The following is a 20,716-nucleotide window of genomic DNA, read 5'->3' on the forward strand; positions in this document are numbered from 1 at the left end:
TAACTTCTGAGATTCAGGATAATGCACCAAAATTTCATTCAAGTCCTTCTTGTCCAGAATGAAGAGGTTGGTGAACCCATGGGCCACCACATTGGCCGTGCGCCGGTTCCCGCCCCCCACGGCCAGCAAGCTGGAATAGAAAAGGAGGAGAATGAGACCATTTGGAGGCTGTGCTTTTGAGAGACTGTCTTAGGTCTTTGTTGATGTTGTTTTGTTTCGAGACAGGGTCTCACTATGTAGCCCTGGCTGTCCTGGAATTCATTATGTAGACCAGGCTGGCCTTGAACTCTCAGAGATCCTCCTGCCTCTGCCCCCTCAATGCTGGGATTAAAGAATTTTACTGTTTCTTTCAGGCTCCCTCGTAACTGGGACTACAGGCGTATACCACCTAGTGGCTTGGGTTTTGTTTACATTCACTAGACTCTGTATTTCCCCGCCCCCTTCATGGTACATGGAGGCGGCACCCATCCTACACATGCTGGCCGGAACCAGTGCTGTACGCACTGTAGTTTCCCCTGATCCTAGCTCCCAGCCCTTGCCCAAGGTGCATTTGACCCCCACCCCTCCCCCTTCCCCTTCCCCTCCCCCACCCCCCGCCGCCGCCACCACCACTGACCTTATCTCTCCAAACACCGATCCAGCTTTGAGCGTCACCAGCACAGCCTTGCCATCCGGGCCTCCCAGCACCTGCACCTGCCCCGCCTGGATGATGTACATCTCTCGGCCAATCTCCCCCTGGAACAGAAGAGGGCTGAGTCCCACACCCTGAGGCCACCGAGGCTGCCTCAGCCCTGCACCACCAGATCCTGTGGTGTGTGGGGGTCGCCTCCCTCCTGGCCCCTGTCCTTTTTTTTTGAATGTTGGGTGTGACGCTATTCTGCAGCTCCTACTTGGACAGTGCCTCAGGAGCTCGGCCAGTTGAGATAGGAATGATAATAATGGTCAGGACACCCACAGGCCCCAGCATGTTTTCTAAGCTAACACTGGTGGGTGTGCATCACACCAGTGAACCTATTAGGATAAGATTATGTTCTACCAAGATCGGAACTCGAGGTCGAACCAGGGCTGCGATTTGAATCCAGACAGCCTGACTCCAGGGTGCACAGTTGCTATGGTTAATCTCCGTCCCCAGACCTAGGCTCTGTCTGCTGCAATCCCAGTCTCCAGAACCTCCCAATAGGCCCTTATATGGCAATACGGTTGTTGCACGCGTAATTCAATTAAGATGGCCTGCTTGAGTAGTTTGGCCCTTATCCAATCCAACTGGCGTTCTTAAAGAAAACACGCACAGGTGAAGAGAGCCAAAGAGAAGATGAACATCTTGCTACCTGAGGAAATGGGCATTCAGTTGGTCTGCCAGCCCTCACACACAGTAGCTGGAACCCCAAGTTAAACCAAAGGAATGAATGAATGAATGAATGGATGAATGAATGAATGAATGAATGAATGAATGAATGAGAGAACAAATGAATGACTAAGGGAATGGATGAATAGATGACTTGCTCTGGATTCAATCAGAAACAGTAACCTGCCGTACATCTTCCAATCCTCATGCCTTCCCAGACCCTGCCTTGGCGGCCACCTGTCAATCACACAGGTCATGATTAAAAGGAGTGTCGGGAACCCTGTTACACTTTAATTTACTCCACAAATGTTCCTGCACATCACCCGCAGCCGTAATCTGGTGTTCTTTCTCTTTTCAGTCTTACAAGGGATCCAAGTGTGGGGGTTCCAATCCCAGTGCCTCGGAGAGTCACAGAGGAACCAGCAGCAGAGGGCGCTGCTCCCACATGTGCCCCAACACCTGAGTCACCTCTCACCTGCCGCAAACTCAAAAGTCACACAGAAAACAGTGAGAGCAAGGGAGCCTATTTGGTGCCAAACAGGCAAATCTTGTTCAGTCTTCCCAGGCACCTCATGAAAAAGGCACTATCAATATCTAAACTTCATCCATGAGAAGAACAGGACTCAGAGAGGGCAAAGCCCCCTACCCAGCGTGCCCCACTAGGAAGGGGCTCCAATTCCGTATAAACTGTCCTCTGACTTCTACGTGTTTGTCCTTGCAGACCCACAGCCCCAGCAACAAGTAATTTTAAAGGTGGAACTAGAGAGAGAGCTCAGGAGTCAGGGGCACTTACTGCTCTTCCAGGGGACCGTACAAATCAGTAGAAATAAAATCCTTAAAAGACTTTTTTTTTTTTTTTTAAACCAGTCATGGCAGCACACACCTTTAATCCCAGCAATCAGGAGACACAGGCAGGAGGAGTTCTGTGAGTTCAAGGCCAGCCTGATCTACAAAGTGAGTTCCAGGACTGCCAGGGCTATAGAAAAGACCCTGTCTCAAAAATAACAAATACTAATTTTTAAAAAGGTTGAACCCATCCAACAGGGGCTAGAGGCTCCCAAGTCTTAGAATATTTTCACCCCACACACTCACCCGAACTTATTAATATCTCTGTACAGAAGACCTGAAACTTGCCCACCCCCTGCCCCTGGTGACCTAGCTGCCACCTTGGACCCCTGGGCAGGGAGCGCAAAGGACTTGACATTGCCGAGGGCCAGATGCTAACATATGTGTTTCCTAGGTGACTCGGTGCAATGAAGGGAGCCTGGGGTGGGGTGGCACAGAGTGGTGGGGCCCATGGCATCAGACAGGGTGTCTCCTGTCCCTTCAGGGACAACCCGCCCCTGTGCTGACTCTTGCTATCGTGGAAAGTGGGGCCCAGAGCTAGCCAATGTTCTGCTTCATCCAGGCATTTGGATTTTGACGTGAAGTCTTCCAACCTTTAAAGGTTAGGGATTAATTCCACTTAAATAAATTCACAAAACACCTCAGGGCCGTAAACCACCCACTTTCCTGATGGAAAGACTGAGACCCCGGCAGCAGTTTTGTGGGCCAGAGCCCCTCCATCCCTTTTCTGCAAGGCTGGCTCCTCTGTGTGAAGGGAGCTTTGGAAGCACTTGGCAGACAGAGCCCAGGGCACCCTCCACAGCAGGTGCTCTCCCTACAGGCTGCCAGGGCACGCTACTTCCTCTGTAGTGGGGCTCCTGTGGTGGGTGAGCAGATACCCTCGCAGGCCCTGCAGGCGCACCCACCCCCTATCCTCCCACCTTACCCCCTTACCCCCTCCCCTCCCCCCTCACCCCCGCACAGCTCACCTTCTTGCACACATAGTCATTGGGCAGGTAGACCACCGAGCGAAGGCGCTTGAGCATGTCGAAGATCATTTGCCGGTCACAGCCCTGTCCAGACCGAGGGGGAGGAGTCCGTTAGAGGAAAGCAGGGCCTTTGTCCCCGATCCCCCAGCCCCCCAGCCGAAGGGTGCCTGTGGGCGGTACCTGGAAGAGCGCCACTTTGCTGACAATGTCGTAGTTTACATCGATGGCCAGGTCCAGTCTCATCTTATCTGGGAGCTGCACCATCAGCTCTGACTCATCTGAGAAGGAGACCCAGCAGGGGTCAGGGGTCAGGCCAGACCTGCCCCTCATACCAGCCAGCTCAGCTTCTCCTGCCGCAGGGAGCCTCTCCAGATTCCGAGAGTTCCTCCCTCCCCTCCTTTCCAAACTCCTTCGAAACTAAGGACTAACGCCACCTCCTCTCGGAAGCCTGTCTTGGATGCCCCATCTAGTTTTTGTATCAGTAACCCCTATTCTGTAACACTTGTCACCCCCACTTTGATTTTTTTTTTAAACATTGTATGTATGTGTGAGTGTGTATGCACACGCACCACAGCACACACACAGAGGTCAGAGGACAACTTGTGGAGGTCAGCTCTCTCCTCCTGTTGGGGTCCAAGGGTCTGAGGTTGAGTCTTCACACTTGGCAGCAGGCACCTCTGCTGACTGAGCCATCGCACGGGCCCACCTACCACTCTGCTCATTCGGAGACAAGGTCTGGCTACATAGCCCACCCTTGGCTCAAACTTAGAGCAGCCCTCTACGTGCTGGGACCCTAGGTCTGAGCTGCCATGCCTGGCCACGTCCTTGGTGGAAATGGCTTCCACCTTGGATGGAGCTGCATCTCAAGGTAGATGAAGCAAGAGGAGAGTGGCTGTCCGGAGGACAAGCTCTTCGGGTGTTCCGGGGTCTTCACTGGCCTCCCGGGGTCCCTCTAATAGCAGTGCTGGCAGGGCAGCCGAGAGAGACCCCTCAGGACACAGAGGACAAGGGAAGGGTTGGTCACTCTGGGAATCAGGTGAAGGTTGACCGGGAGAGGTGGGGGGTTATGGGGACTTGGCCAGTCTTACCCAGCATGCCTTGTGAATGCCAGGTGTACTCATACCAGGTCTTGACACGGTTCTGCACAGACCTGGGGATCTTGTAGAAGTTCATGTACTTCACGGTACTGTCCATGCAGCTGCGGTAGTAGGTCTGGCCCGCTGTGGCGGCCCCCACCACATCTCTCATCTGGAGTAAGACAGCAGCGAGGGGAGGTCAGGGAAGTGCTGGGCCCAAGCTGGGTAGGACACGGGTTTGGTTATGCAGCAGTACCCAGATCGGGGACCTGTGCTCGTGGGTAAGTCGGAGAGAAACACAGATGGCCACACATGGACCCTGGAAGCTGGGGGCAAGCCTGCACACCTCTCTGGCTATCTCAGGTCCCCAGCAGAATGTTGGGGTGGGATGTCCCATTGGAATAGGCTGAGTCTGGTGTACAGACATTCTCCCCAGGGAGGAAGGCTGAGCCTAGCATATTGTTTCTCAGAGTGGGACCCTTCCAAGTTTGCGTTGAGGGCTCCATTTGTTGCCTCATGCCCTGACTAGAACACAAGTTACCCATCATATCAGAGACTCCAAAGGCTTTCCTTACAGGGCACAGCCCAGGTCACCAGCCTTTGAAGAAGCCACGTAGCCACCTGGCTGACTGTCCTCCCCAAAGGGACTAGCATTCAAACAGGAAGACCTCAGGCAGTCCTGGGACACAGACATCCTCCTCCCCCAAATGCTGTGGGCTCCTGGCTTAGCCGGAGTCTTCCCTGTACTCAATCCCAAAGCCACAACACTCAGGGAAGTTTCCAGCTTGGGGTAGGGGAGCCACAGGTGCCTGGATGTGTGACCCCAGTTACCTGTCCAATCATCACAGAGAAAGCGAAGACACCTGTGAAATAATTCAGCAGCTGGAAGACAATTTCAAAGAGGGTCTGGGGGTCGGGCAGTCCTCCAATGGTGATGAGAGTTTTCACAGCCCAGTAGTAGCATCGGATGTAACTAGTAAGAGATGAGAGAAGGGACCTTGGTCAGTACAGGAACAGCCCAGCCGACCTTGCGATCCTGGTTCAGACACCCAGAAGGACCCCATACAGCCACAGGTGCGAGAAAGTGGCTCCACCTCCAGCAGCACCCTCAAATGCTACCAGGTGTGGCCGAGGCTCTGGCCCGGCCTTGTGAGAACATGTTACCCCGAGACGTGGATATGGAACTGAGGTTCCAGCAGACACCTGGCCACAGCTCCAGGCTGACTCCTCCCTGAAGTCAGCAAAGGGGAGGCCGGCAGGGCCAAGGAGGTTCCAGGAGACACAAGAAGAGCTGGCGGGAAGACAGACTGGCCCTGGTGACCCGGCTCCCTCGGTTTCCAGTCTTTTTCTTTGCTCTCCCCTGTGGTGTTGGCTCACAGAGAGTGAGAAAGAAAACAAAACCAGGAGATACTGCCGGCCCTCGCATCTGAAGGGCTTGCTCCTGCAGACCCAACCAGCCGCAGATGGGAAACATTTGCGGGGAAACGTGTCTAGTTGGGTTCAGGTCACCCCACCCTCCGATTTGAAAACTCATTGTGTCCTTACTGAATGTGTACAGACTTTTGGTCACTTTTTGTTTTGTTTTGTTTTGTTTTTTGAGACAGGGTTTCTCTGGGTAGCTTTGGAGGCTTTCCTGGAACTCACTCTGTAGACCAGGCTGGCCTTGAACTCACAGAGATCCTCCTGCCTCCCGAGTGCTGGGATTAAAGGCGTGCACCACCACTGCCCAGCTTGGTCGCTATTTCTTAACGATGCAGTACAGCAACTATCATGGAGTCCCTGTACTGTATGGTATTGTGAGGGCTCTAGAGATGGAGCTCTCTCTGAGACGGTCTGTGCAGGTCACATGCAAACATTATGCCACTTCACATAAGGGACTTGAATTTCCTTGGAGTTCAGAGTCTTCAGGGGCCCTGGAGCCAGTTCCCATGCCACTGAGGGACAACTGCATCCTTATACTCTCTCTCTCTCTCTCTCTCTCTCTCTCTCTCTCTCTCTCTCTCTCTCTCTCTCTCAGACAGGAAGAGTATCACTATGTAGCCCCAGCTGACCAGAACTTGCTATATAGACCAGGCTGGCCTCAAACTCACAGAGATCTGCCTGTCTGGGCATGTACTACATACCCATCAATTGTATCTTTTCTGACCCTGTCCTTCCTCACTATTTTCCACATAGGGAAACTGAGGCCCACAAAGTGAAAGGGACTCAAGGTCTCCAGCTGACACATTCCAGAACTTGACAAGAGCCCAGGGCACAGTCTGCTCCCCTAAGCAATCATACACCCTCGGGTACCCCGGTATAAGCTCATGGTCCCCGGGGCAGGAAGTACAAGTGGTGAGGTCCTACTGTGTAGGAAAAAGCACAGGAAATGCCCTGCACTTGTCTAACGGTCACAAAGAGCAGGCCTGGTACACCTGACCACAGCTCCAGCCTGAGTCCTTCCTGAAGTCAGCAAGGGGAGGCAGGCCAGCTGGACCAGGCCAGCTGACTTTCCGGGGCCTTCCCACCTCCACTCACCTGCTGCTTACTCAGGATGCAGGTAAAGGCGCAGGCCTTAGAGCAGTGGTTCTCAACCTTCCTACTGCGGCGACCCTTTAATACAGTTCCTCATGTTGTGCGGACTCCCAACCGTAAGATAATTGTAATTTTGGTGGTTATGAACCATAATATAAATAACATGCAGGATATCTGATATGCGACCCCCGTGAAAGGGTCGTTTGACCCCCAAGGGGTCGCCCACAGGTTGAGAACCACTGTCCTGGAGCCACTCTCTAGCATGGATCAATTCCCACTCTCTGCAGCTGGCCTCCTCCTCCATTAAGCAGGCACAGTAGCGGAACATTCTTTCCAGGCAGCTGTGAGGACGAAGTGAGCTGCTAGAAGAGTGACCAGGCCCTGAGTCAGCCATCAAGGCCTGCATAGTGCCTGTGCCTGCCAGCACCTGCCGCTCGGGGAACAGAGCAGACTGGCCATGTCTTCCAGACGCTTCCTACTTAGTGGGAACAAGCACCCAATGTGCACTCATGCTGAGAGGGAGCCAAGGTGGCTGGAGTTGTGGCAGGGCGTGTGTGTGTGTGTGTGTGTGTGTGTGTGTGTGTGTGTGTGTGTGTCTGTGTGTGTGTGTGTGTGTGTGTCTGTGTCTGTGTGTGTGTGTGTGTGTGTGTGTGTGTGTGTGTGTGTGTGTGTGTGTGTGTGTGTGTGCTCACCCACTCTGTCTCAGACTGCCTGGGAGGTCTTAGGCAGGCTCAATCTCCAGTAGCCTGGACATCAGATGACAACAGACCAGTCGGCCTGGACAATGCCTGCCATAACCAATACTGGTCACCAGAGGGCGCATGAAGCAACTTAGGCAGGACTGAGCAGGCCCCCGCCCTTGCCTCCCCATTGGCCATCTAGCCAACCCAACTGTGGGGGAAGCTGAGTGTTCAGGCAGCTAGGTAGTGAACCACAGAAGGTTCTAAGAGTGGTGGCCTCCTTGGCTCAGTCTGGGAGGAGGGGACTGGACCTGCCTGGACTGAGTCTACCAGGTTGATCGCAGTCCTCGGGGGAGGACTTGCCCTGGAGGAGGTGGGAATGGGGGGTGGGCTGGGGGTAAGGGAGGGGGTGGGAGGGGGAGAATAGGGGAACCCGTGGCTGATATGTAGAACTGAATGGTATTGTAAAATAAAATAAATAAAATTAAAAAAAAAAAAAAGAGTGGTGGCCTCAAAGCCCTGGCTTTCCCCTAAATCTTTCTTTCTTTCTTTCTTTCTTTCTTTCTTTTTTTTTTTTTTTTTGATTTTTTGAGACAGGGTTTCTCTGTGTAGCTTTGCCCCTTTCCTGGAACTCACTTGGTAGCCCAGGCTGGCCTCAAACTCACAGAGATCCGCCTGGCTCTGCCTCCTGAGTGCTGGGATTAAAGGCGTGCGCCACCACTGCCCGGCCCCCTAAATGTTTCTAATCGGAGTAACCTCCCACAGACATGGCACACATTGGGACCTCCTGAGGTGGGTCCCTGCTCAGCATTGCAGGCTGGGACAGAGCACAGTGGACTGCCATAGGTGGGAACTGGTTTTCCAAGGTTCCTTGCTTCAGCACACAGCGGCCCCCAGGAGGCGGTGGCTAATTTTATACTTATTGTTTATGCTATTGAAGTTTTTGAAGAAATTCTGTCACTGCACTTTGTCCACATATCCGGGGTCCCTGGAGGACTCCCCTGGGAAAGAAAGTGTGTCAGCAAGCAGGCCTGGACCCCTGGGTCCTTGGGAAGAAGTTTCCAGAAATCTGCTGACCTCTCCTTCCTGCTCATTCCTTCCAGGGCTGCCAGTCTGGCCTGCCACCGAGAAAGGGTTCTTAGATTCCGAACACAGAGTCCTTTGAGAATTGAAGGAAAGCCAGAAAACTACCTAGAACAGTTGACAGATTCTCAGACTTCAGCTTCTGTTTCCAAGGCTTGGGTTGTTAGAATTTCCAGAGGCTAGGTTCTGAACCCTTTCCTGGCATGCTGGCTTTCACAGCAGGGGCAGGAACTGACCCGGCATCCAGGCACCAGTCAGACACTCACACTCACTGATTTTGTTTTGTTTTGTTCTTTCCATTCCTCACAAGACTCCTAAGCAGCATCCCAGCACTCAGGAAGCTGGTCAGGGTAGAGTGTTCAACACCAACTTGAGCTATGGAGTCAATTCAAGGATAACCTGGGCAATTTAGAAGGACTGTCTTAAAAACATTTTGTTTATTTTCCACACAGAAAGCCTTGGGTCCTATCCCTATGTATATATCATAAGGAGGCAATGGAGCCAGAGGCCAGAGATTCACGTACAATGATGTGCTGTGGGTGTGAAGTGTGCACAGGCTTTGAAAGGTATAGAGGAAGTGCGTCACTGTCTAGTCAACCATCTGTCACTCAAGCTTAACACAGCAATTACACATAGACGTGATAATTTTGTCATTGGGAATAACCGAATACATCACTAAAATTAATTTCACCTCCTTTTATGTTTATAGTGTGGCTATTAAAACATTTCAAGTTGCGTGCATGAGTTACATCATAGTGTAATATTGCATAAATTGCACAGCCTTGCTTTGGGGAACCAACTAAAGTTTTCTGTTTGCTGTGCATCATATTGGATACATATGCATGTGTAATGCCACATGCAATTCTTTGCTGATGTCGGCTTTGGAAGAAAAACCAGGAACACACTCTCCAGTTACATATCTGGAGATGCAGTCATTGCATAGCACACCAGTGAGTCAATTCAGCTTTTTTTTTGTACTGGAGTTTGAGCCCAGGGCCCTGTGCATGTTAAGCAAGATCTCTCCCACTGAGCTGCATCCTCAACCCAAATTCAGCTTTTTGTACAAAAATAAATATCATGTTAAACATACACATGGATTATCCATATACCTCAAATTTGGAAATGCTAAAATCTGAAAAAGTAGGTCCCCCACAGGGAGGTAAAATAACATAATATCACATAGATGTTCTGAAACCAGGCTGCTTCCTCCCATTTCCATTTTTTCCTATATGAGGAAGGACATTATGGGGACGATCTTTATCCATGAGCCCTTGTCCCCTGCCCTGAACTTTTCCTCACACTAAAGTCTGTGTGGTATATTCGCCAACCCTACTGGTCTTGGGGTGCTGAGAAGATCTTTCTAACACATCTCATGCCCAGACCCTCTCCTGGCACTTGCAATTCCCAGGAGACCTTGGCTTAGGGAGATGGATGGGAAAGGAGAACTTGGCCCTAGAACCTTGGCCATGAGTGGCTCCTCAGGAGCAAGGTTGTCTTGGACCGTAGAGGCCCATGTGATGGCCTGGGGGAAGCCTGGCTCACCTGTTCCCCACACCGTCGTAAACCCAGTGAGTGGAACCGATGCCCTGGAAGGCCGATGCCCAGTAGTAAAGACAGGAGTTGAGGTGCAAACTGTAGAGCAGGTAGGCTGTGGTCCTGATGACCCTGCAGAGGGAGAGAGGGAGACACAGCCGTGGAGGTCACACCTTGGCCTGGGGCAGCGCTCCAGGGAATGAACTAGACCTCAGCCCCCGAAGGCACCTCCTGGGTTTCCCTGCTGGAGCTGCGTAACCCTGCCCAGGCAGTCACCCAGTCAGATACCCAGTCATACTCTCCTCTCTCTCCTCTGCCGGATTCCTTTAATTCTAAGGTGTAGTCAGCTGCATGACACACCACTTAGTCAATCAGGTTTTTCTTTGTGGAGGGGGTTGGAATTGAACCCAGGGCACTTGACTGGACCCTTGTCAAAATTCATGGCTGCACTCAACCCAGCTGCCGCAGAGAAATCTGTACAGACGAGTGTAAGAAAGTCAAAGGGGAAATACGGCCCGAGGAGGAGCAGGGAGCCGACAGGTGTGTGCAGAGAAGTGCCGGCCAGCTCTGTGCTTCCTGAGGCAGGAACAAGGAGCTTCGCTCCCCTGACCGACACAGAAAGCTGACTTGTCACTTGAGTCACCCTGTGAGAGTCCTTGTCACAGTAGTGAGTGTGGGTGTGTAAATAAGACATTCCTGGATCTTACTAAACAAACAAACCAAATATCCTTCCAGAGAAGAGGTTGGGCCAAGAAGAGGCCTGGCTTCTAGAGGCCATGAGGCCTGGGGGGTGGGGGGTCTGAGGTATGGTGTGTGTGTGTGTGTGTGTGTGTGTGTGTGTGTGTATGCACTAACATGCATATGTGCACATGTGTGCATGGGGAACTCTCACCTGTAGACGTAGGCTTTGCTGAGGATGGCTTCCAAGCGGTTATTAAACTCGAAGAAGGCCATGTACTAGGAGGAAGAGGAGGGTGTCAGGGTAGCCCCATACCCGCTGGGGACATGGCACACTACCCTTGCCTCCCACCCTACCCGATGGCTACCGGGTAACCTTCTTTGCCTTCTCTCTCCAGGTAACCATTGTTACCACGGTTCCCCCATTAGTAAACTACTGTCTTTGGAAAAGAGCACTGATACCATGTAAGGGGAATCGTAAGTTTAATTGGCTAGCTAGAAAAGTCCACTTAGGAAATCCTGAGTGCTCTGAGTGGCCATCGATCCTGACCACATTCAAGGACACTTGTCAGATCTCCACCCTGTGTCAAGCAGATCCTCCTTGGACCCTGGGTCCAACCAGTGAGTGTCAGGAAAAAAAAAAAAAAGACAATGGAATGACACTGAGTGCTGATGAAATGGGTACTGGGCATTCAGATCTGCCCTTGGCACACCCTTACTTCTGTTACCTTGGGCAAGTCACCCAGCCGTTCCAAGGGCCAATTTCCCCATCTTTTGAATGGAGTGCATTATAAAGCAGAAGCCCCTTTCGTGAGAAGCTCTGTAGGGATGGAGTTGGAGCTAGACTAACTACATTCAAATCCAGACCCCACTCCTGCCTAGCTGTGTGACATTGGGCAAGTTCCTTAGCCTCTCTGTTCTCCTCTCCTTAAGATGGTAAGAACAGCATTCAAGTCATGGAAATGAAGAACTAGAATTTGTAAAGTCTCTGGATCCGAGATGAACAAGAGTGTCCATCCCCAAGTCACCAGCAACTATAACCAGCTTCTTACCAAGGCATGCTTGGAGGGCATTCACCTCCCCAGGGTCTCCTCTTGGGCACACCTTCCCTTCCCCAAGTGGCAGTGCCCATGCCAAGCACGGAGGAACCGAAGGCTGCGGGGACCTGCCAATCTTACCTTCAGGCAGCGGGGCAGGCGAAGGAGAGGGTTCACTCCGAGTTTCAAGTAGAGAAAGTCCAGGGGCATGAGGCAGAGCAGGTCCATCTGAAATCCCAATGGGGGACCACAGGGGATAAGGCACAGAACCCTGGGGGTAGGGGGCTAAGGGGCATGTCTCTATCTGCCAGAGAGAAGGGTCAGAAGGCTCAGGACAGCCTCAGATGAGAGGGCACAAGGTTTCCACCCACCCACCCCTGTGTGGCACCCATCTCCAATGCAGCTCTGTCACCAACCAACGTAAGGGACCCCCTGCTGCCTAATTGGAGGTGGAGGCACAGATGTGGAAAGGTGTTCTGTGAGGGCCGCCCAGTCCGTGCTGTCCCGGAAGGCGTATGGCCTAGTGGGCATTCCCATGAAAGATGAGACTAGCCTCCCCTTATGTGCCAGGAACTACATGACACAGGCCCCCACATACCCAGGCCCTCTGAGACCCAGCGGCAACCGCCCATATCCCCCCTGTACACACCTTAAACCGGCGAGACTTCAGATAGTTATTGCGCATCTCCTTTTTGTCTGTCTGGAAGAAGGAGGCACAGAGATGGGGAAATGGTGTTAGGTTAAGTTCTGACCAGAGAGAGCCAGGTTGCCCGCCCAGGCGCACGCAGCCACGCTGCCGGGAAGGGCTTGTGGTTGCGGGTGGGTAAACTAATCGTGGGAATGAGCCTTGATGGAGTCACCAGCCAGACCGATCTCATGGACGGAGGAAAGTGGAGACCTAGTCTCTCAGCGCCCAGCTCCTCCCAGGACTACTAGCCATTTGATTTGTGAGGAGCTGGCCACTGCTCTGATGGAGCTAGGGAGGAGGCTGGCCAAGGACTCCTTGCTTATTACCAACACTTTCATATGCTGTCTAGGGTTAGCACAGGCTCCTCAAGCGTTTTGGATTCACATCACACTTTAATTCATGGTGCCTGTCGTTAACAATAGCATTTGCAGCCTGTAAAGTAGCTGTTGGCTTACATCACTTGCCATGGCATCCAACGCATATGGTACAACGTCCAAAACCTTAACTTCTATACTGTTAAATTTTACTTTGCCAACTGCCATACAACACCCTTAAGATGGCACTCAAAAACTTCAACCATGGGGGGCGGGAGCAGGGAGAACAAGGGAATCTGTGGCTGATATGTAGAACTAAATTCTATTTTAAAATAAAATTTAAAAAAAAAACCTCAACCATGGATGAATTCTACTTCACACAGTTTAATAATTATCTTCATAGCACTATTGGTTTTCTTGTCTTTATTTAATGATTTTTATTAAAGGATTTATTTTTCTTCATGTGAGTGTGTGTGTGTGTGTGTGTCCATAGAGGCCAAAAGAAGGCATTGGATCCCTTGTAGCTACCCGATGTGGGTGCTGGGAACTGAACTTGGGTCCTCTGGAAGAGCAGGAAGTGTCCATGACTGCTGAGCCATCTCTCCAAAGCCCTTGACTCATTTTGTTTGGAGACAGAGTCTCTCTTTGTAGACCAGGGTGGCCTTGAATTTACAAAGATGCTCCCTGCCTCTGCCTCCTGGGTACTGGGATTAAAGGTGTGTGCCACCATGCCTGGGTCCCCCTTAATTCTTATCAATGTAATGAAAGTGGCTAAAAGCTCTCTCTAATATTTTCTGACTCCTTATCGGCTCCCTTCTGTATGTTAACTGCCTGACTTCTCCCATGGATACTTACAGCAAGTCACTACCTCTTATCAAAAGAAACTCTAGTCCAGAAGGAAAGTCCACTTAGAAGAAGTGTTTTAGAAGAAAGCCCACCCTGGCAGTGGTCTGGACTTCTTTCGTTTACTTTGCAGTAGTGAAGATGGACCCCAGGGTGTCAGGGAGCTAGGCAAGTACACACCCAGCCCTCCGTGTGGAATTTTAGAAAATGACTTGCTCACAGCAGTGGGAACTGGGGTGCCTGCCTCTCTTTCCCTTCCTTTCTTCTATTCCTCCCCCCAACCCCCAGCCACTGCGTTTTTAAGACAGGCTTTCACTACACAGCCTGGTCCAGCTTCGAACTCAGCTCTCCCTGCCTCGACCTCTTGAGTGCTAGGATTACAGGCACGGGTCACACCACCAGGGTCACAGTTAGGGCTTTGGTCTCCTCACTGTAAGGGGCCGGGTCAGGCTGATCCACAGAGCAAATCATCACTGTGCTCTCTGCAGGAGACTCTCGGCTCCCTGTGCCCCGCACTCTGCGTGCACCATCTAGTTCTCACAGCAATACTTGCATCTCAGGGGTGTTGTTCCACACTGAAGCAGGTGTACCCACCCCCGATGCTGTTCTCTGGACCACTTCCCCTTAACTCCATCAGACGGCCTGGGAACCAGCTCATCATTGATTGGTGCTAATGTGTATAATTGGAACCCACGCAAGAGGTGCAAAACAACAAACCAACAAAAACATGCACAACTGCTCCTGGGATCTCCCTGTTCATTCATTTTATTGCCTGTCACAGTATTAAAGGTCACTCCCCTGAAGGCCCTGGCTGGAGGGTCTGCCCTGGTCACCCCCTCCACCTGCCTGTGACTCACAATGATGTCCCCGCCTTTGACAAACTGCAGGCGCATCTGGAACACGGTGATGTCCAGGAGGTAGATGAAGTCACACAGGTAATCCATCAGCAGCCAGAAGTGGATGTTGTCTGGCTGCTGGTACGGGAAGGCCCATCGCACGGGAATCAGCCAGCAGTTCCAGTTCCAGGCCAGCACCACGAAGAACAGCCACAGGATGTACATGAGATCTGAGGGGGACAGGGACAGACTTGAAGGCCAGCAAGAGAGGGCGCTTCACCCGGGCAACCGCGTGTGGTTCAACCATGTGATTTCATCACATGGAAGACAGACAGATGGGCGGACAGGTGGATGAGCGGGTGAGTGGATAGGTGGACATGGAGGTCACTGATAGGCCCTGAAAGAGTCTTCTGAGGAGGGGGCATGGTGGCATTTTTGGATAACAGATGGCTAAGTGAAAGACCCTGTTGCTTTCCACCTTTACATTTTTTTTTATTACATTCATTTATTTATGAGAGGGGTGGAGCATCAGGGTACCAGAGAGCATTTTGGAGGTCAGAGGTCAACTCTCGGGAGCTTGCTCTTTTCTTTCACCACGTGGATCCCGGGGATGGAGCTTAGGTAGTCAGGCCTGGCTGGCACATTTGCCCACCGAGTCACCTCACCAGCCCGTGAACAGTTTTTGACAATACATTTTCTGTCTTAGGAAATCCAGAGAAGTAAATAACACACGGGGGATGGACAGATGGATGGGCACACAGGTGGGTGGATATACGGACAGACTAGAGATCACTTGGTATCTGAGAAACCCAGTAGACCCCAGGGGTGGGGCCCGACCCCTGAGTGACTCCCTGTTTAACTTGAAAGAAGTTCCTGTCTGGCACCTGCCTTGATCCTGTCAAAGTCACAGGAGATGGCCAGCCGAGGAGGCGAGGAGCTCCAGTGTGAACTGTGAAGTGCGGTGCACATGTGGAGGATGGTGGACTGGAGGACTATGGGATGGGCTTAGGGAGGACCTCGGGAATTCACTTCAGACTACGGTGAACTCCACCCTGCTCTGAGCCCACACGGCCAGGTTAGAAACAACACTTGGCCAAGGTCAAGGTGAGGAGTTTAACGGGCTCTATTTCAGGTAGTTCATTCCTCTGTGCCTCAGCTTCTTCATCTGTAAAATGGGTGTGGCCTATGTTCCCAACCCGGGGACTTGTGCTAAAGAACCAGGCAAGCACACGCGGAATCATTTTGGAAAGTATAAGGAATCATGAACCAAGGATGTCCATGGGATTGGACCCTGCCTCCCTTCTCATGGTGCATGTGGGGGACCCCCTCCAAGGGCACTCACTGGTCAGTGGGTCGATGCTCTGGGGGAACCGGTACATCTTCCAGGGCCTGCGCTTGAACTTGCAGCAGAGCATGTCACAGTAGTGTTCCTCCTCGGCTGCCTCTGCCTCCGCGGGCTTCTGGGCTGGGGCTGGCTCTGGAGCCTTCTTGGCTGGGGCTGTGGGATGACATCAGTGACCTCTGACCCAGCCCTGAGGCTTTATAGAGGGTGTAAGGGAAAGGGTCCCACCCACAGAGCTGGGACAGCAGGGTCTCCACACTTCCTGACGCACGACTTGCTCATAAACTCTGAGTGCAGAAGCCAATATATTCCTCCGGAAAGAACTCCATAGTCCTCCCTTCCACAGCAGTCTGGAGTCCCTGGCAGCTCTTCCTAGACCCAGCCAGGAGGTGCTCCCCGAGAGCATGCTTCATCTCAGTGTCTGTCTGTCTGTCTGTGTGTCAGAGGACTCCTTGCTCCTTTGGTGGGCAGGGCATTTTGTGTCCATGCTCCCATCTTCCTTACTCAGAATGCTGAAGGATTCAACCAACTTGGGGACCTGTTGGTTTGGACTTCTCAGAGTAGGACTCAGCTCCATTATCTGGCTGGGATTCAGCCTCCCATGGGTCTGTGACACTGTGCCTTGGCTCTTAGGGGTCCAACACAGCTGTGTTTCTAGTGTTAGGAGTGTGAAGTCAGTCTCTGATAACCTGTCTTGGGCATTTGGGTCCCAGCGTACAACCTTTGTCAGAAAAATCTAGAAAATATTTCTGACAAAAAGCTTGTTTGTTGGGCTGGGTATAGTGGCTCACACCTTTAATCCCAGCACTTGGGAGGCAGACACTGGTGAATCTCAGTGAGTTCAAGACCAGCCTGGTCTACAAAGTGAGTTACAGGCCAGCCAGGACTTACACAGTGAGACTCTATTTAAAAAAGAAAAAGAAAAGAAAACATGTTCGAGTTCATTCTTTCACTTTCTTTGTCTGTCTTTGTTTCTGTTTCTGATAGTATCTCACTATGTAGTCCAGGCTGGCCCCAAACTTGTGATTCTCCAGCCTCAGACTCCCAAGTGCTAGAGATTCCAGGCATTTATCACCCTGCCAGACTTCTCCGTCAAGGCAGGAGACCCTTGAGCAGCTCACTGGTTCACACCTGTAATTCCAGCATGTGGGAGGATTGTCATGAGTTCCAAGCCAACCTGGGGCTACTGGGTGAGTTCCAGACCAGCCGGGGCTATAGAAAGAGATCTGTCTCAAAAAAGAAAAAAAACTATACAGCTGGCCCCAGCAAGGCATGAATGCCTCTGGACATAAACACTGCCTGCTGCCAGGCGGTGGTGGCACACGCCTTTGATCCCTGAACTCAGGAGGCAGACCCAGGAGGATCTCTGAGTTCGAGCCTAGCCTGGTCTATAAAGTGAGTTCCAGGACAGCCAGAGGTATGGGGGGTGGGGGGAGAGAAAGAGGAGAGAGAGAGAGAGAGAGAGAGAGAGAGAGAGAGAGAGAGAGAGAGAGAGAGAGAGAGAGACTCTGTCTGCTCCTGTGGGGGAAGAGTCTATAAGCCAATGGCTGTGGGAAGGCCAAGTTCGCCTTTGGCCTTCTTCCTCTCCTGAGTACTCATCCAAGCCCCAAATCCAGAGTTTGGAGGTCTGGGCTTTTCTCATACACCCCAACCACTCGCTTGTGCTACCTTCCCCCGTAGTGGGTGGCGGGGTTCTTCGGGCACCCCGCCCTCGTTGGCCTGTGACCACCCCTATGCCCACTCACAGGGCTTGGGGCTCTCCTCATCAGAGGTGACGTCGGGGTCAATGAGCTTCTCCTTCACCTTCTCCGTCCGCTCCTTGAACAGTTTCACCAGCTCCTGGAGCCGGTCATTGATGATGGCACTGTTCTGGCTGGCTGTGGAGGCTGCCCGGTCCTGGCCACTGTGGGAACAAGGCTGAGGATAAACACCAAACAGGAGGGGTTCCCAGGACCCCAGGCCCATGCTGAGTCATGCCCATGCCTCCACTTCTAGCAGAGCCCGAGGGAGGCCGATCCAACCCATTCTTTCCTGACAGTGTCAGGACCCATTCCACTCTCTTAGCTTCCGGAGTGGCTGAAATCATAGGCCTGTGCCACCATGCGTGGCTGAAGTTTTCTCTTTCTGGTCTTGACCAGAGCGTCTTATAAGCTACATGGAGAGAGCAGAGTCACCGCCACCTGGGTCCCTAAATGATTGCATGAAACAGAGCCTTCCACTGACCTGAAAAACACAAGTAGTGCTGTGACTATAATATATAAGAGACATCTTGTCGACTTAGCCACTGAACCAACAGGGCCTGTTTGTTACAGCAGCTTAACCTACATAACTAATATGTGGGTCTCCATATTGACCTCCTTACATGATCCCAAGGGTAATTTTTACTATTATGTCTGATTCCTGCTATATTTTTTTTATGTTAAATCCTAACCACGTCCCTGCTCTGCTACAAATAAAATATAATTCCGTTGTGTTAAAATGTCAGCTGGACTGTGTAAGATTTAGGGATTCCCTGAATTTCTCACGACTCTGGTAAGTACAAAGTGAATAGAATTATGGAGAGAGGGCCAGAAAGATGGTTCCACAGATAAAGTGCTTTCTGCATGAGCCGGAGGGCCTGAGCTCATCCCGAACCCAACGTAAACGTCAGAGCAGTGACTCCACAGAGTCGTTCTCTGGCTTCTACATGTGTACCATGGCTCACATGTGCTCCTGACATCACATACAATAACAACACATAAATAAAATTATGTATAGAAGAAAGACAGAAGGAAGGAGGCAGGCCAACCTCGAGTTTCCTGTAGTCAGTACAAGGGTCATGACTGGAGAGCCTGTTAGGGTGTCTAGGCCAGTGTCCCAAGCGAGGCACTAAAATCAACCAGGGTTACTGAAAACCTTCAGGAAAGTACTTGATCATGACCCAGTCCTGGGGACAGTTAGATGCCAGAGACTCAGCTTACAATGCTGCTACTCTGACCTCCAGCCATGTCCCACACGCCAGCTATCGAAGTCACCAGAATTCTATGGAAATGCAGGTTTGGGGACCACTATCCAGGGCTATGTGGAGCCCAGGATCTGATTTCACAAGCTCCTAGGTAGGGACCTAAAGCAGATCCCATGGTCTTCTTCCTCCTCCTGACTTATTTGGGGTTCACTGCCAAGATCTTTGGCAGGGGAGATTTTGCCTAGGTACTCCTTCCTCTCTGTTGCTAGCTAGAAAGAACGTACCTGGCCTAGAGTCCAACCTCCCTCTCCTGCTGCCTCCCCCCCTCCACCCCCCCACCCCCACCCCATCCCCACTCCCAAACAACTGGCAAAGCCCTGGGCAGGAGAGTTGCTCCTGTCTTATTGCTCTAGAACATAAAGTTCACCTTTGTGGGGTTCTGAAAGCACCCCAGTTTCTGCTCCTTTCCTGGTCTGCTCATCCCAAACCAACCCTGACCCCTCTGAGACTCAGGAGTGGCTCCACTTACTCAGCCTCCTGTGGGGTGGTGGGGTCTGACCAGGCAACCACTGGGGACTCAGCCGGCGACAGCGCCTTGAGCTCTTCAGCTTCATCCTCCTGAGAAGGTAGCTTCTTCCTGTAGAGACCCAGACAGGTACGGGACCTTCAGAGAAGGCCAGCTAAGGGAGCAATGGCTGCCTTCGCGCTGGTTCTTAGGAGGAGAGATGGCCTGGTCTTGGGACCTCAGTGCCTGAACACCTCTCAGTGGCCTGGCCCACAGTGAGCAGCATGGACTTGGCGTCAGGCAAACTTGGAGTCTGACCTTGGCACAGCACTTAAATGCTAAGCTGCTTCCATCTCTTCTTCTATAAGCGGCACTGACTCTACCCAAGGAAGTAAAGAGGTGCTTGCCCCTTAGCTAAGTCTCTGCCTAAGTGTCCTTCTGTCCTTCTGCCTCCTATTTCTGATCCCAAGTTTCCCCAACCCCACCCTCATACCATACCCTTCAGCTGTGAGACAAAGACATGGAGTCCAGTCTCCAGCTCACGGTGTGACCTTGAACAAGTCTCCTCCTTCTTAAGTCTATGCTCCTAACTAGAGAACGCAGCCTAAGTTATCAAGGGGAGCCCCTATCGTTCAGGAAGACCACAGGCTGTTGCATTTGGAGCTACTAGTTATCTTGTCTGATTAGATGTGAAGGTCCACAGGTCAGAGCCTGGGTGGTATGAGCTGTGAGCAAGAGGTTCCCTTGGTACTATTTGATATTGGTATCCTCGGGGCTCGTTCTCTGGCCTTTCCCGCCCTCTTCCTCAAGAGTGGGGGTGAGCTGCTCTGTGGAGGAATCAAAAAACCCGGGGAAGAGAGAAAGACAGACATTTCTTAACACTATCAAGAAAGCCATTCCCAGCCTCAGAGAAAGATCTGCTTAGGGTGGAGCAGAGTAAGTCAGTACAGAAACACAAAGATGGTACCTGGAGGACGCGGATCAGGCCAACATCTAGGGATGATTTTCTGTGTGTCTATGTAGCTCTGTGTGTGCCTGTCTGGTGTGTGTGTGTGTGTGTGTGTGTGTGTGTGTGTGAGTGTTTCTCTCATTGTCTTTTTCATTTTTAAACAGGGTCCTGGCATGTGGCCCCGAGCTGTTTCCAAGCTTGTGATCCTCCTGCCTTAGCCTCCTGAGTGCTGAGATTCGATTCATGTGCTATTGAACATGAGTTAATGAATGCAGAAAGGAGGAATGGCCACTTCCCAAAGACTCGGATTAGCATATAAACACGAAATGCCCAGTGCTAGCACACGGAACCAAGAGTCTGGGGACATAGATAGGCGTGTTAGCACATGAAGGCAATCCATCAGCTTGTCAAGTGAGGGTCAGAAGAGCAGAGAACAAGAGGATGAGGGCTTAGGACCTAAACTTGAGTGAACCCCACATGAGAATAACAGGGCAACGCATGTGGATGGACCCACATAGAAAGGTCCTTTGGGACA

General features: G+C 51.7%; 1 protein-coding gene across 1 annotated transcript in view; it reads right to left on the bottom strand.

The window, feature by feature from the left end:
- The window catches only part of Cngb1 (cyclic nucleotide gated channel subunit beta 1), a 63,058-nt gene that overhangs the window by 9,968 nt on the left and 32,374 nt on the right, over positions 1–20,716 (bottom strand). Inside the window, exons 21-34 of the mRNA XM_037206474.1 lie at positions 19,257–19,364; positions 17,529–17,686; positions 15,784–15,939; positions 14,463–14,671; positions 12,410–12,460; positions 11,902–11,988; positions 10,938–11,002; positions 10,055–10,177; positions 5,067–5,208; positions 4,248–4,407; positions 3,340–3,437; positions 3,160–3,243; positions 617–735; positions 1–130 (exon numbers count right to left, since the gene is read on the bottom strand). The exon at positions 1–130 is cut by the window's left edge and continues 17 nt beyond it. Of these exons, the coding sequence (XP_037062369.1) occupies positions 1–130; positions 617–735; positions 3,160–3,243; positions 3,340–3,437; positions 4,248–4,407; positions 5,067–5,208; positions 10,055–10,177; positions 10,938–11,002; positions 11,902–11,988; positions 12,410–12,460; positions 14,463–14,671; positions 15,784–15,939; positions 17,529–17,686; positions 19,257–19,364 (1,690 nt within the window). The remainder of the gene's footprint in view (positions 131–616; positions 736–3,159; positions 3,244–3,339; positions 3,438–4,247; positions 4,408–5,066; positions 5,209–10,054; positions 10,178–10,937; positions 11,003–11,901; positions 11,989–12,409; positions 12,461–14,462; positions 14,672–15,783; positions 15,940–17,528; positions 17,687–19,256; positions 19,365–20,716) is intronic.

This window comes from Peromyscus leucopus, chromosome 5 (assembly GCF_004664715.2).
Source record: "Peromyscus leucopus breed LL Stock chromosome 5, UCI_PerLeu_2.1, whole genome shotgun sequence".
Taxonomy (NCBI): domain Eukaryota; kingdom Metazoa; phylum Chordata; class Mammalia; order Rodentia; family Cricetidae; genus Peromyscus; species Peromyscus leucopus.